The sequence below is a fragment of the Ailuropoda melanoleuca genome, chromosome 5 (assembly GCF_002007445.2).
Source record: "Ailuropoda melanoleuca isolate Jingjing chromosome 5, ASM200744v2, whole genome shotgun sequence".
NCBI lineage: Eukaryota > Metazoa > Chordata > Mammalia > Carnivora > Ursidae > Ailuropoda > Ailuropoda melanoleuca.
In genome coordinates this window covers 83730239-83747064 of record NC_048222.1, presented here as the reverse complement: position 1 = coordinate 83747064, position 16826 = coordinate 83730239, and the positions used below count along the sequence as shown (strand labels likewise).

Here is a 16826-nt window from a genome sequence, read left to right as displayed (position 1 = left end):
ACCATCTTTGTTTTCAGAGCCTTTTTTACCAGTTAGCATTTGCCACATAACAGAGAACCATACGTTAGTGGGTTAAAACAATGATCTTTTTATCTCACAAGTCTGTATTGGCAATTTGGGCTGGGCTCAGCCGAGTGGTTCTGCTGTGTGTTAGGCTTGACTAATTTTGAATGGGGCTCACTCATCACCTGCCGCTGGCTACCGGAGTGGCTGGGAACCGGCCAATTAGCATGTGTTGGTTGCCCGGTATGTGGTCTCTCATCCTTCAACAGGTTAACATCAGGGTTATTTATGAGGAAGCAGGATTCCATGCACAAAAGTAGAAGCAAGCAAAAACCTCATCAGACTTCACACAATATTGATTCTCTTGCAGTTTTGACAAAGGAGGTCACAAGGCCAGCCCATACTGGGGTGCAGAAACAGAGTCCAGCTCTTGTTGAAAGAAACTGCAATGAATTGTGACTATTTTTTTTTTTTTTGCAGTCTACATGCTTGAGAAATTATTAATTGTAATAATTGAAGTTTCTTGGACTTTTGTACATTGATGGTCACATCCACAGACAATAATGATAGTTTTATTTTTTCCTTTCTAATTTTTATACCGTCTTTTCATTGCCTGACTGTACTGGATAGATCGTTCAGTTTCAAATGAAAGCTGAGATAGTGAACATTCCTGATTTGTTCCCAATTACAGAGGGAAAGACTTTTTTAAACATTTCCCTGTTAATATGCTGTACTTTTTTGGTGGATACTTTTCATAAGACTAAGAAATCACTCTCTTTTTTAGGTTTTCATACATATTTGTTGTCATAATTAAGAATAGATGTTGAATTTCATCAAATATTTTTTCTGCATATATTAAGATAATCGTGTGATTTTCCTTTTTATTTTTTAATGTGGTCATTTCCACTGAATATTTTAAAGTTGGACCAAATTTAATTACTATAATAACCCAACTTGTTTTCTGTTATTTTTTGACGTGGAAGAATTTTTTTGTTTGTTAACTTTTAGGACTTTTATACTTATGATCATTATGGGAAAACTGTGATTGGTCTATTCTTCTTCTTTTTTTTAATAATGTCTTTGGCAGGTTTTGAAATCAAGGTTATAAGTTGAGAATTGGCCTCTTTTTCTGTACTCTGGGAGAGTGGATATAAAGTTGGAATTGCTTCCTCCTCAAATATTTGGGAGAATTAACCAGCAAAGCCATCCAGGCAAAAAAAAGTTTCTTCTTTTTCTATTGTTCTCCATTTGAAGGGGTGGTACCAAATCTCCCGGGAAGCTGTGTCACTTTTACACATTCTGCCTGGTCAATCCGAGTTTCAAAACCCAAGGTTTATTTTAAGTCTTAAACACTTAAAGGCTTTTTCAGCCTGGTTTGTAATTTCTTTAGCTGAGCAATTCTCTAAAAAAATTAGTAGACTTCTGATCTATTTAGTCAATTTTATTTGCCCGAAAAGATCTCAAATATCTTTAATTGTCATAATAGTCATAATTCTCAAGCCTGATATGTTTCTCTGCACCTTCTCCCCTATTCTCTTCTTTCAACGTAATGGCAGCTGCGCTGAGATAAGCAGGCTTAGATGGAGCTCTACACTTGCAATTTGTGATAGACCTATACTTTTTTTTAATTTTAATTCCAGTTAGTGTATTAGTTTCAGGAGTGCAATATAGTGATTGAACAGTTCCATACAACATCTGGTGCTCATCACAGCAAGTGTCCTCCTTCATCCCCACCTTCTATTTCACCCATACCCCCACCCACCTCCCCACTGGTGACCATCAGTTTGTTTGCTATAATTAAGAGTCTGTTTCTTGGTTTGCCCCCCCCTTTTTTCCTTTGCTCCTTTGTCTTGTTTCTTAAATTCCACATATGAATGAAATCATATGTTACGTCTTTCTCGGACTGAATTACTTTGCTTAGCATACTACTCTCTAGCTCCATTAATGCAGTTGCAAATGGCAGGAGTTAATTCTTTTTATGGCTGAACAATATTCCATTTTGTATATATACCACATCTTCATCCACTCATCAGTCGATGGATGCTTGGGCTGTTTCCACGATAATGCTGCTATAAACATCAGGGACAGACCTATACTTCAATGCATTTTTAATGCATCTTTAATGCAGAAAACATTTCTTAGTCTTACCTGTTTGTATTTGGAGTCTAAAGGCAGTTAAATTTTCCAACCCAAAAGGCTCCAAATTTCTGGATTCTTTCTTCTCCTCCCCCACCCCATTTTATTGTAAACTGGCCAATTCCAGCCTGAGCTGGCCTCTGGTTTCCATACCTTGCTAAATGTAACCAGAAAATACCAAAACACACCACTAGCATTCTGTCTTCCAAACTCTTCACCTAGAAATCAGCCTCAGTAGGCACAGAAGCAATATCATTATCAAATGTTTTATTTTTGCTTAACATGGTCCTCCATTTTTCTAGCCTCACCACCCGCCTCCCACCTACCAAGCCAAGGCCACATAGGTTGGTTTTGGTTGTTATTTGACAGCGTTCCACTTCAGTATCAACTGTATTAGCTAAGGTAACGTTCAGTGCTGTAGGAGCGAAATCCCCAAATTGCAGGAACTCAACAAAATGGAATTTATTCTTCTCAGACACAAGAATTCAGGGTAGGTGTAGCGTGCACAGCATTCCAAGAGGGCGTGTTAAGGATTCAGGCTCCTACCATCTTGAAGCTCCACCATGATTGAGAGCTCCAGAGTCTACTCAGAGAGTAGACAAGGAAATTCCTCACTTTTGGGGAGAGAGACCACACAATGCTTACTTGTAGGATTGTCATCACCGCTATTGACCAGTGATCCTGGTCTCCTCTTTTCCAAGTGAGAGATTTTACTGTAGATTTTCTCCCTTTAATCATCATTACACAAGGAGTGTGTGCACAAGTTAGATAAATTGCCTTTTGAGCTCATAGGTCACTAGTTCATGCGAAGCCACATGTCCTAATGAAGAGGACTGTGTATCTACTGGGGATCTGGATTTGAGTTGCGTGTGATAACCGCACGGGATTTTTAGGATGTTTCCCTTGAGCGGGAGTATGTGTAATCAGTGTGAGGAACAAGGGCTTCATAGAGATGCTAGGTGTGGCAAAAACACAAAAGATGCATCTGCTTGTCAAAAATGCATGATCCCTTTCTATTGCATAGAGTTGTTTTGGGGAGGCTTGTGGCTACAGGTTTTACATTTCCCAGCATTGCTTGCATTTGGAGAGGGTCACGGGACTAGTTCTCACCATGGGCTGTGAGTAAAAATACTTTATGTCACTTGCAAGCTGAAATGTTTAAGAAGCAGATGTACCTTCTCCACTTTTCTTGCCCAGTCTATTGGCTGAACGTGAATGACCCAAAGGCCCTAGACAGTGGAGCTATAAGGCAGAAGGATCCTGAACCACTTCTGGAAAGCTGCTTACCGAATACCAGCATTGGATTCCTGTGTGAGCCAAGGAAAAAGTTTAATTATGTTAAGCCATGAATTTCAAGGTTTATCTGAATCCTCTGCTACTCTTACTCAATGATTATAAAGTATATGTTGTTCTAAAAATTCTTTTGTGATCACAGGAGCAAAACATTTGGAAGTCACAGATCTATTCTAGTTCTTCCATTCTATCTATCTATCTATCTATCTATCTATCTATCTATCTATCATCTATCATCTATTTCTCTATTTACCTATATCATCCATCTCTTTATGTATATGTAATTTATGTATACATACACACACATATGAATTTAAGGGCAGATAAATAAAAACGTATTTACATTTATACATTCAGATTTTAGATAATGATGTCTGATTAGCATGCAATTGCTTTAGGGCAACCTAAGGCTGGGAATTTACCACCTCATTCTCTTACAATTTAAACTCAGCAGGTTGAGAGCCCAAACATCTGATAAGATTCAATACGATGATCAACATGTTTTAGTATCTTTGGATCCTTTTTTAGCTTTTATACAGCGATGGTGAGACAGTATTTTTNAGCCCAAACATCTGATAAGATTCAATAGGATGATCAACATGTTTTAGTATCTTTGGATCCTTTTTTAGCTTTTATACAGCGATGGTGAGACAGTATTTTTTTTATTTTTGTGACAGTATTTCTTAAGTACATATCTAAAGTCACAGCATAAAACAGATAAGACAAAATGATCTTAAGGACGGGTGATAGGAATTAGTAGTAAATCCATATATCTCTCTGTGCAAATGCACGGGCTGTTACTTATCTGCAAGATGTCTGCTGGGTCGTTAGCTGTTGTGCAACTATACCCCGGACCACTGCCCCATTTTATCTTATAGAATTAGAGTGTTATCTTTACTCGTGCCTCTTAAAAATAAGCTTTAGTGGGTGCTAAGTGGCAAGCTCAAATTTATGATTGCAGCAGGGTGAATATCAAATGTATGTTGTGTCTGTCACTTGTCAGTTTATTCTCAAATCCATTCCCTTCCGTTATACTGCTCAGGCCTGTATCACAAGGGGCAGATCCTGCAAACTCCATTTTCCTGACTTGAGAACAGAATACTGAAGGGCAGGCAGATAGGAGATTTCAGGGTCATTTCCTCCCCACCCCTCCAACACTTAAGGTGGTGTGTCTGGCAGTGGCTGCCTTCTCTGGGGTTCCAGCTCCCACCAGACAGCTCCTGCTCTGTAGTCCTAGCTTTGCTTGGCAGCCTCCCCAGTCACTTCTGGGTTCTGATAGTATCCTGAGTCCCACCAGTTTGGAGGTGATAGTGCCTTCCTGCTGGTTGCTTTAGCATCCCGTCCTTTTTCTTTGGCTCTTCAGTTCTTCCAATACCTTTGAAACTGTTTCCCCATATTAGTTTCCTTCAGACTTGAATGCTCTTTGCCAGACCAGACCTTAATCAACGCATTAATGTCTGCACTAATATCTACATAGAACACAGTTTATTGAAACATGTACATATAAATGTATCAACAAAATAACTGTTGGGGAGTTATTTGTTGAATGAGAGAATTTATGTGTGGAAGTGTTACTTGAAAACTGGGTAAAATAAAGATATTTTAATGGTTTAAAATTAAACATAAAAATTCCTGGGTGGCTCAAGTCGTGATCTTGGGGTCCTAGGATCCAGCCCTGCATCAGGTTCCATACTTAGCAGGGAGTCTGCTTTTCCCTCTCCCTCCCGAAAGCAGAGGGAAGAACACAAGGGCAGTAAACAAGCCCCTCCCCCTGCTTGTGCCCTCTCTCTCTCTAAAAAAAAAAAAAATCTGTTAAAACTTAGTGTAACCATTTGCTGATGATGAAATTTTAGTAAAAGGAATTAGAAGTGGTGCTAAAACATTTGAATGGAGCCATAGGATTAAAATGATAGCATAGTCAGAGATTCAAAAACAGTCTAGAGGCAATAATTGCAGTCAATATTAAAACAAGTATCTTGAACCTTTTTGAACCTTGCTATGATTCATAATAATAAAGATCTTAGACTGAGAATGAGTACGATTACATATGCATGAGATAACTGCTGTATTGCTGTACTTTCTATTCATTTTCTTCCCCTTTTTCAAATATTTTATTTATTTGACAGAGAGATAGAGAGAGAGCACAGTCAGGAGGAGCAGCAGAGGGAGAGGGAGAAGCACACTCCCCGCTGAGCAAGGAGCCTGACATGGGGCTCAGCCCCAGGGCCCTGGGATCATGACCTGAGCTGAAGGCAGTTGCTTCACGACTGAGCCACCCAGGCATCCCTTCCCTTCTCTTTCATCAGATTCTATCTGATGTGACACACAGAGTTTTGAAAACATGGTTCTAGGTATGTTATAGGAACCATAATAGTCTTTGTAAATTTATCCAAGAGATTAAGATATTTCTAACCCTTGTTCACTCTGTCTTGCTCTATAGTGGAATTCCTCTATTGCTTTCATCAGCTCAGCCTGTTCACCCACGTTCTGGTAATGGCAGCACAATTTTCTTCTTGGAATTATTCCTCTCCTTGTCTTAGTCCAGAGGGTTCAGATCAACTTCCTGCCCCCCTTTCCTGTCCCCCACCACTCTTTTTTCACTACCTCTGGGGGAGGCATGTCATCTGGTTCTGGTCAAGCAGAATGATCTTTGACCACAAGGACTATCTCAGTACTCAGGACATAACCTAAGCAAGGCCAATGAGCTCTACTGTCAGAAAGAAGTTCTTTTGCCAGACTAGAAGCTGGTAAAAGTCAGGCTGTAGATCCCGAAGCCATTGTCTGGACAGAGTTGCCTAGGAGGGAAGCTAACAAAAGGAAAGAGATGGAAGACCGAGGCCAGCATTTGTGACCCTGAAGCCGGTCACCTTTTCCTGTGAAGGGGTAAATTCGCCTTTTGAAATTCAAATGTAAGAAAGAAACTCCCCTTCAAATGATATTTACTATGTGAAATGACTTGAATTTTATTAAAAATTTACATTTTCACACCTCTTCAGTATCCTAAACTTATGAACAGAAAGAACAAAAATAGAAATCAATACATAATCACTTATATTTTAAATGGCACAAGTATCTAAAATCATTTGGATACAAAAATTAAGTTTGTTGGACATTTCAATGCCATTATTAAATCTTAATCTTTTTTCAGTGTCCACACTGAATAGTTTGGCTATTCTGGGAGGCCCCTCCCCCCCCACCTACCCATTTATTAAGAAAAGTACATTTGAAAAAAAATACACATTATTTACATTAGGATTTTCACTGAAAAAATACAATTAAAGGAATTAAGGCCTCCCCTCCCCCAAATTTAATGTTTATTTTTTTCCCAACCAGTATACAGAGATATCGTATAACATTAAAGATTCACTTAAAGCTATTTATAGCAGATACATTTTAATGTAAAATGAACTTTTACAACATAACTCACTTTTTTTCAGTTCTACTCAGTATTTGATTTTAAATGTCTGCAGAGTTCACTGATTTGAAGCAAATACCATTCAAAGCACAAAGCATACTGAAGGCTGCCAGTACAAAATATTATCCATAAATGAGAAGTTTTAGCTACAACATTGAACATTACAGTAGGGAAATATGTAAGCTAGGTGACATTCCACATGCCTATATTATTCCCTGACGAGTTACTGCCACAATGTGTGAACAGGTTGGTACATGATTACAACTCTTCTCTATCAGACATTCACGGATGCTCATTTCTTGTTGTTTTTCAAATACATTATGTGAAACTCTGGACAAGAATTATTCATATTAAAATAACTCCTTAAAAGTGAAGGCAATAGTTCTCTATGGCGGAATTAAAACAGAGCAAGATATGATAACACTCCAGTGTCTCCTCATTAATCTCTCACATGGACGGCATTTGCTCCAAGCTGGGAGCTTTGGGCTTAGCAAGCAGAGTGAATCACTTATACAATATTCTATGAGAAAATGATTGATTTGGAAATCTTGTGCTTTCACTATTAGTGGCATTAATTATTGCTTGCAAATATTGTTACCCAGAGCAGTAGCTGATCCGATCTTAAGATACTTGACAGAGAAAATTGCAAAACATCACGGGCTATCTCTACCTCTTGTTATTATGACTGAGCACACAAAAACATTTACAACGGAGGCTATGACAAAATTGGTTTCTTCTTCTCAATACCTATACATAGAGCACTACATAAATTCTGGAGATTAGAAAAAGAAAAGAGTTTTATTAAAAATTAGGCACTATGGAAGTCGGTACAAATGAAGTAACCTGAAAAATAGTACATTTGTATTTTTTTTCCTTAATGAGGTGATCTTAAATATAGTAATTAAGCACTACCATTTTTGCTATAACTGTTAAATGTTTCATTCCTGAGATTTCTGGAGAAAATTAAATTTCTTAAAGCAAGCAAACAGGAAAGAAAGGGTTTTCCTAGATGGGAGGCTGAACTGTGCTCTATATCTCAGCCAATTACTTTCTGTCATTTTCCCATACCTCAGATTTTTCATTTGGGATATATTCACACTGTAGTTTATTCTTTACCTACTGGCCCCCACATATGCCACATCTTTAAAGAGCTGAAATGTTCAGCAGAAAGATGGCATATAAGTAAAAGTTATTGTTACTAAAAATTTGCCTTTGTAGGTAGCTTCTCTTTTCTAAAGTGAGAACATAAAAACAAAATGAGATTTTTACATCTGGTTTGATTTAAATAACAATTCAAGTATCTCCTTTAAAACAATATTCTGAAAAACATTAATATTTATGTACCACAAATTTAAATACGTTTTCTGAGAGGCAGAATATTCCTTGAATATCCTTTGTTTTAATCATTACTTAGACTAGAAAGATCAAAAGTTAGCTTTGGTTCACATCCCATTTTTGATAGCTCCCGATATTTTTTTATCCAAATACCTAAGTAATCATTTAGAAATAAAGTTAATATCAAGTGCATGGCAGAAAGCATTAGACAATAACATTTCATTTAAAAAGCTATATTCAAATGAATATGGTCTAATAGAAGTCACTTGTTCTTATTATCAATTATGGCTGATAGGTTAGATATTCACTGAGTTTTTGCATGAAATGGAGTTGTTTCATAGTCTTGAAAATGAATTCCCTTAGAAGTTGTGATCTTCATAATAGCGCCATTCAAAGCATCATCTTCAATGAGTGTTATTAATCCACTTGCAATCATTGATGGGCTAAAAATAAAGGAAACATTGGTTCTTTAAAAACTAAATCTGAGGCATAATTATCACTACACCTTGAATTGTTTTTGAAAAATCTACTACCTTTAACATGTAATAGGTAAATGGATATCATGAAGCTATGGCTACCTCCATATTTTAGTCAGTTAGATATCAACTAAATCAAATGATAAATTGAGTGGTAGATTTCCATGCCTAACCCACTGTCATTCTGACAGGAAGAATTTATGAATTTGTATTTATTGCTTAGAAAATGATTATTTTCTCATCTTTATCTTATAGATCTTAGACTTACCAGATTAAAATGGTATTAAAGTAGAAATATGAGGAATTCTAGATAACATTTATTGAACATCTATTATCTACTTGTTGCTGTTTTAAGAACCTTCCACATATCAATGTATTCATGGACTTTCCAAAAACCCTATTTTAGCATCATTTCTACTTTACATGTGAGAAAATTGAGGTACCCCAAGGGTTGACAGGTAAGTTTACGGTCAGGGGTAGAGGCAGGATTTGATCCCAGATGGTCTGATTCCTTTCTCATGACAGTTAAGACTCTGTGTTGTGAAACCAACTGCTTGAACTCAGACACTTTTCACCAAACGTGTGTGCTGATCAACTGTTTCTTACGAAAATGGTCGGAGCTAGGGGGCCATATGAAATTTCACAAAAGGTAAATGTGAATATTGCTTGGAATTTAGGCAAATTAGGTATCATAACTTCCACAGGCAACTAAACACCATGTTTTTAAAAAAAAATATCTGATTATGGCCAAAGGCATTATGATGCACTGTTTTTCAGAATTCATAATGTGTAAACATTTTATTTGGGAACCCAGAAAAAAATATTTTTTTAAGAGAATTTGCCAAACCAACACTTTGAAGCCCTCTTGGTTTCTCAAATTTAAAGGGTTATTTTTTCCCTTTTTATTGTTTATGTCTAGATAGTACTTCGCTCCATCATATAAAGGAAGATACATATAGTTTTACTTACTCCAAAATTCCATAGAACTTCATCATATCCTTGATATGATCCTTATATTCTATATATTGTCCCATGTTTTCTTCTTTCTCAATGGATTCGAGGATGGGGGTATTAACAAAGCCTGGGCAAATGGCATTCAGTCTAACACCACTGTTCATGAGATTAGCTGCCATCTGTGGATGAGAAGTAGAAGGCTGCAGGTTTCAGTTGCTTTGTAAATGTATACCATGGGACACACTGATCATTAAAACCATTTCAAAGACTCTGATGTGAAAAATACCAGTCAGATATCCTTCTAGCGATCTAACAATGACAACGTTAAGGTTGACTGGTAGCAGAAAATAAAAGAATACATACTTAAGTGTTAATTAATTTCTGAAAGTCTCAGCTAATTAATTCTTTGAAAATCAGTATTCCTGGGGAACTCTTGAAAATCCTTGGTTAATGAAGCTGCTCTTATCTACTGAATTCTGCAGGAAACAAACGTCAAAAGCCGAGGCTCAGAATTATCATCTCAAGTTTGCTTTTAAAGATTAGGATTGTACACAAAGAGAACATTTCTTTAAAAAGTACTGTTAGGGGAAAGTTTGGGACTCTGATTCTAAAGATACTCTTGATAATATGCACTATGTCGAAGGCAATTTAAGTATTTTCAGACTAGCATTCTTTGGCTTAATTTTCAACCTCTTGATTTTATTTGAACTACTTATAAAACAAAGTGTAGTCAATTATTTTTGGATTCCATTTACCTACTTGCTAAAGTTAATTTGTAACCCCCAAAATCAATAGTCATGGAGTTTTAGGGGTCATTTATGGACAAGCACAGAGCAAATGTTCCAGCTAAGATCAAAAAGATACTCTTGTTTCAGCTATCATACTATAAACAAATGTCCTCTTTGTGATATAGTTAGTCTATGTTTTTCCCATTTTTGTGCCATTTGTTGGTGACTTTGCTATTTAAAATGATTCCCAAGCACAGCGGTGAAGTGCTGTTCCGTGCTCCTAAGTGAGGGCAGGCTGTGATGTGCCTTACAGGGAAAATTCATGTGTTAGATAAGTGTCCTTCAGGCATGAGGTTTAAATGCTGTTGGTCATGTTAATATAATACATATCGAGCACAACCCGTATTAAATAAGACATGTTTACATGGAAATATACATAAAACTAGGCTATATATGGATTGGTGGGTCAAAATGCTGTGACCAGAGGCTTGAAGGACTAAACCTTGTATTTGCCCAAGGAGCAACAACAGGTCAATATTCTCTAATGCAGTGTTTGCAAGTGGTTTTATAGAGTCGACTACTACAAATACTGAGAATCGACTGTACAGATTTATATTCTTGTCATTGTAAATAGGAAATTTCTGGTATTGAAAAATTATTTATTTATTATTTGTTTAAATTCAATTAGCCAACATATGATACGTCATTAGTTTTTGGTGTCATGTTCAATGATTCCTTAGTTGCGTCTAACACCCAGTGCTCATCAGAATTATTTTGTTTTGTAATAGCTTTATGTGTTCATTAAAAGTTGAATTACAGATTAAGTCTCTGCAAAGTAAATAAAAATTTCCAGTCAATTTGAATTAAGAGCCTGAGAGCTGCTCATCTTCCCTTTTGCTTGAACATTTACTGTTCAGGCATCGACTGTCTCTATCCCCATTTCTTTTCTAGCTATCTCTGTTTGGTCCCTCTTTTTGTCTCCCCTAGATTAATCACTGCGGAGATCCCTCAACTGTTCTATCCTCTGCTACCCCTGTCCTCGTTAATACATTCTCTAAGCAATAGCCAGGACGGTCTTCTGAGAGTGGAAATCTAATCTTGTCACTCTTTTGCATAAAAGACCCACTGATGGCTGCAGTTAGAATCAATCTAAGCTCATTCCTGGGCCCATTGCTGCTTTTGGTCTAGCTCCTGCTTCTGACGTTCCCCTCGCTCCTCAGGTTCCAGTCAAATTGTCTCTTTCCAGTTCATAAAAAGGCAAGCGTTCTTACTTCATGCCATCAATGCATGTAGTCAATTAGGCCTCAAATATTTTTCTTAGCTCTGTGCACTTGTCAACGTAGGTCCCATGGAGACACCATCCTTGACTCCCCTCTCTGGCTAATTCCTGTCCCATCCCTCTGTGCTCTCCTTTTTATCATAGCTCCAGTGATAAGTGATATCTAGAGCACACTACATAGTCTATGCAAGGAGGCCTAAAGTTACTAATTTTTAAAGTTGGAGTCAGTTTTAAAAAAAAAAAATGTCTTTTTTTTTTTTTTTTTTTTTTACCCTTAGGATATTTTTCCACGACGCATCTGTGTTTAGGACCAGCTTCATTTTTAAAAGATCTCTTCTTCATTTACTCCTTGATGTGATCGGAAAACCATTTTTTATAATAAAGATTAAAGGATAATTTTTCTCTTTTTAATCCAGATGTACTGAGTTCTGGACTTATCCCCCTCTGCTCTACAGAACTCATGTTTCATATGCGCACAGACAGAGAACAAGCGATACTGTGGTGGTTAGCTCCTCACCGCAGCTGAGCGTGTGAATCCAATTATGCCGTGCTTTGAAGCACAATAAACAGGCTGTTGGGCCACAGGCATGAGCCCTGAAACAAACAAAAGATTTAAACAATTTCACTAAAAAATAAACAGACAAAAATCCAATAATTACTATGGAATTGAATAATTTGTGCCTGTTCCCTTTGACGCTTATTCTACAAAATACACTAAAATAATTATCAGACCATCTTCCTTCATGAGCTCTACTATCCTGGCCCGAACTGATGGTATGTAAGTTACATTCTAGGAATGAAGCCAAGAGTGATATGGAAGTCCTTCTGTCTCCCTGACCTTCTGTCAAGAGAAGTAAATGTTACACAAACAGAATCACCTTTACATCCAGTAAGTTACCACCAATGTTCAGTTCTTAAGTCTTTTTTTTTTAAGATTTTATTTATTTATTTGACAGAGATAGACACAGCCAGTGAGAGAGGGAACACAAGCAGGGGGAGTGGGAGAGGAAGAAGCAGGCTCATAGCAGAAGAGCCTGATGTGGGGCTCGATCCCACAACGCCAGGATCACTCCCTGAGCCGAAGGCAGACGCTTAACCGCTATGCCACCCAGGCGCCCCAGTTCTTAAGTCTTGATTTTAAAAAGTGTGTCTTCTATATTTTGTAAGGCTTCCAAATGGCTGAAGTATAAATTTCTGAAGTGAGATTTGGAGAGTACTTGTCTTTGCTGTCAATTAGTATGCATTTCCCCATCACCAATTGTACTGAATGATGCCTCTAAAGTGCTTAAGAAAATTCAAAATAACTTCTTTTGATTCTGACCTGTGGTAGACGCCTAGATCTTCTCGCCCATGACTTAGGTAAAGAAAGCCAGAAATTAAAAAAAAGAAAAGAAAACCAGAAATAAAAATGTATGATCCCATTTTATTTCATTTCATAATCATGTACTCTAACAGAATTCAAACAATTTTAGAATTGGTTTAATTTTCCACATATACCCCATAGTAACTACTCGAAAGTCCGATTAAAGTGCTTAAGAAAATTCAAAATAACTTCTTTTGATTCTGACCTGTGGTAGACGCCTAGATCTTCTCGCCCATGACTTAGGTAAAGAAAGCCAGAAATTAAAAAAAAGAAAAGAAAACCAGAAATAAAAATGTATGATCCCATTTTATTTCATTTCATAATCATGTACTCTAACAGAATTCAAACAATTTTAGAATTGGTTTAATTTTCCACATATACCCCATAGTAACTACTCGAAAGTCTGATTAAATTCATGGCCTGCAGAAATAGTAATAGTGTAGCACACATAGCATCTTTTCTCCCCTACTTTCTGGCTCAGCCCCCCAAAAGAAACAAAACAACAGGAGAAACCTTTTACTGAACTGTTACTATCAAGTTTATTTCAAATAACTGTCAGTTCTCTAATCAACAGTGACGCCTGAAACTAGAGCCATTTGTATATTTCAGTTTTTAACAAATTTCCTCCATTATCATTTTAACATTTTTCAAATTTGTGATTTCTGAGTCAAGAAACAGTGATCTCTGATTACTATAATGTTATTAATATCAAATGTCATGCTAATAATACTAAATTATTCTGCTGAGACGTGTTCATCTCCACCCAGCTAACTAGTCCCAGAGCACCACCAATCAGTTGAGCGTGTTGTGCCAAAGTTCAGCAATAAATGCAGACCTTAACCACTCCCTGGGTGCCTGCCAGGTCTCAATTTATAAAGTATGTTTGCTCAAGAGCAGTTTAAATCCCTGAGGATGGTAGATCACACATAGCGCGTCCACCCAGTGATCTCAAAGTACTGTACCATGTGGCTCTCTTGTTGATGTTTTTTCTTAGGTTAAGGAAAATGTGTAAGTTAATTAAGTTCATCGATGTCAGTCAACAAGAATTTATGCTGCCTCCACAGGGGACACAGGTGTGTGAGGGGTTGGGGACAAAGGGAATAAGTAGGTGCACCCAGGGATTGCTGCTGCTTGCTCTTTTAAGTTGGTCATTGCTTTGCCTCTCCTTAAAGCTTTATGAGACAAAGGCAGTTGGTTGGAGGATGGTTTTCACGGACTGCAGGAAATGCAGAATGAACCTTAATCAGAGATAAGCTGACGCAGCCAAAGGAACAGAAAGCACAAGGACACCGTTCATAAATGTTGTCAAAGATGAATTCAGAATGAATTTTTGTTACTTGTGTGAAGGTCCTGAACTTCTGAACCCAAGCTGGTTCAAAATGTCACAGAAGTGAAATAAATCAATAGCATTAGGTTGGTTCCATTTAAGAAGCAAGCATGGAACATAGACGTTCCTCTAAAGGTACAATTGTAAAGGCGACCAGCACATGAAAAATTTGTTTGCATTTTTAAAGTGGCGCTTGGCTTTATGAATCTTGTTAACATTATAATGACATTTTCACTGCTATCCTGCAGAATGTCTACTTGTCCGTTGTTTTCACTTTCTGATATTAGATCAAAGGCTGTATAAATCAATATCATTCAGAAATTGTGTCCTTTTTATTTTTTTTATTGAGGTATAATGGACACACAATAAACTACATATATTTAAAGCATACAGTTTGATAAGTTCTGACATATGTATACACCCAGGAAACCATGACCACAATCAAGATAATGAACGTATCCATCACCTGAAAGTCTCCTCTTGCCCCGTTGTCATCTCTTCTTTCTGCTTTTCTCCTCCCTCTAGGCAAACACTGATCTGCTTTGTGTCACTGGAGTTTGCCTTTTCTAGAAGTTTATACAAACGTAATCATATATTGTAAACTCTTTTGGTCTGACTTCTTTCACTCGGGATAATTATTATGAGCTTTATCCATGTCGTAGTGTATTTCAATAGCTCATTTTCCCTTTTTTTTTTTTCTGAATAGTATTCCACTGTAAGGATATACCCATCAATCACATATACATTCACCTGTTCGTAGATATCTGGATTGTTTCCACTTTTAGGATATTACAACTTTAAGAGAATTCTTTTTTTTAATCCCTTAAGCAAGTCGTAGTTAACTTAGTTAAATAGAGATTTTTTTCTTTATCTTCCCATACCTACAGATTTTAACTGTTGCTTCTTATGTTTCAATCAGGTAGGGTGGGTTAGTGATGGGCAGTGCTTTCCCAGCTTGCAACGGACAGTCCAGGTGGAAATTTACTATCTGTACTTCAGTTTGCTCTTGTGAAAAGAAGACTAAATGGGTAGAGAAAGGATTTTTTTTAAGGTTTTTGTTTTTCTTTTTAACAATGATTTTGTTCTGAATATTTCAGAACATCCTGAATATTCCAACATTTTCTGTTAGATTTCAAGAGCCACTTTTCTTTTACACATAATGTTATTGCTAATATAGTTTAGCTTCAGTATTGATTAACCGTACTTCTGTTATTACCTTCGTCCTACAACATTAATATATGTTGTTTCTATGTGCTTCAAATAAAAATATGTTCTGAGTCTGGGAATCAGGGTCAGCACACAGAATTGTGCAGGGTGTGATATGACTCTGGAAGCACCATTAACATGGTAGTGTAAATTGCGCCCTCCCCACCCCACCCCACCGAATTACAACCTGCACAACTATACATGGCAGCCGTTTCTGGTAGAAGAGGATGACAGAACAAAAGAGACTGAGAAGAAAGAACCAGTGGAGCTAGGAAGAAAACAAGCTAAGCACTGTGTCATAGAAATTAAAGATAGTATTCTAAGAAGCCTACAGTGGTCACTGTTATCATGTGCAGAATCAAATGAGAATCATTCCCCTTGAGATATGAACATGTCTCCATATCAATCATCCAAAAGTAACACCCCTGGTCTCAGTTTCCTCCAGCTACAATTCTGCATCTCTTGACAACACAAAGTACTGAAAAGAGTTACTCTATTCACTGTCTCTACTCTCCTTGTCTCCCATTTGCTGCACAAAACTCACTCTACTTGGGCTTTCATTTCACCCTCCAATCAAACAGATCTCATGACCAACACTTTCTTATACTACTTAACCACTTAAAAATGTCTTTTTAATCCAAGTCGTCAAGAGGGGCTATAGCACAGTGGTTTGGTCTTTGGGTAGAGGCTGGCCGAGTTAAAAAAATCTTTTTTCTCAGTGAGAACATTTTTTGAAAGATTTTCTTTTTTAAATTTATCTGAGAGAGAATGTGCGCGCACAAGCAGGGGGAGTGGCAGAGGGAGAGGGAGAAGCAGACTCCTTGAAGAGCAGGGAGCCCGTCGTGGGGCTCGATCCCAGGACTCGGGATCATGACCTGAGCCAAAGACAGATGCTTAACCGACTGAGCCACCCAGTGGCCCCCCAGTTCAAATTTTGAATCCACCACAATGAGCTATGTGGCTTTGAAGGAGTAAGTGCTGGCTCTCAAGGTGCTTTGCTTCTGGGCAGTAGAGCCCTCATAGTGGCCACTGAGTCTTCAGTGAGCTTATTTACATAAAACACTTTAAGCAGCACCTGACACATAATAAACACCGCTGTTTGCTATGATTTTATACCAATATTTTTCCTTAAGATGAAACACCTCCAAACCTTGTTTTGTAAGCTCATTTATCCACATTATATCTTTTTATGTAAATGTACATTTTGAGCTAAAACGCCACAAATCTGGTCCAGTGTCCTAACTTCCTTTGCTTTCTTATCCCTGGCAAACCGCGGGCTGCTGTTAATCTTAATTCAAGAGGATTTACCGA

The 16826-nt window shown here is 37.4% G+C and overlaps 1 protein-coding gene across 2 annotated transcripts in view; it reads right to left on the bottom strand.

The window, feature by feature from the left end:
• Positions 1-6802: 6802 nt before the first annotated feature.
• The window catches only part of HPGD (15-hydroxyprostaglandin dehydrogenase), a 30261-nt gene continuing 20237 nt past the window's right edge, over positions 6803-16826 (bottom strand). Inside the window, exons 6-8 of one of the 2 annotated variants that reach the window (XM_034661378.1) lie at positions 12137-12213; positions 9628-9791; positions 6803-8625 (exon numbers count right to left, since the gene is read on the bottom strand). In XM_034661378.1, coding sequence (XP_034517269.1) covers positions 8487-8625; positions 9628-9791; positions 12137-12213 — 380 coding nt within the window. In that variant the 3' untranslated portion in view covers positions 6803-8486. Of the gene's footprint in view, positions 8626-9627; positions 9792-12136; positions 12214-13165; positions 14876-16826 lie in introns of those variants that run through there. The other variant, XM_034661379.1, reaches the window with a different exon arrangement.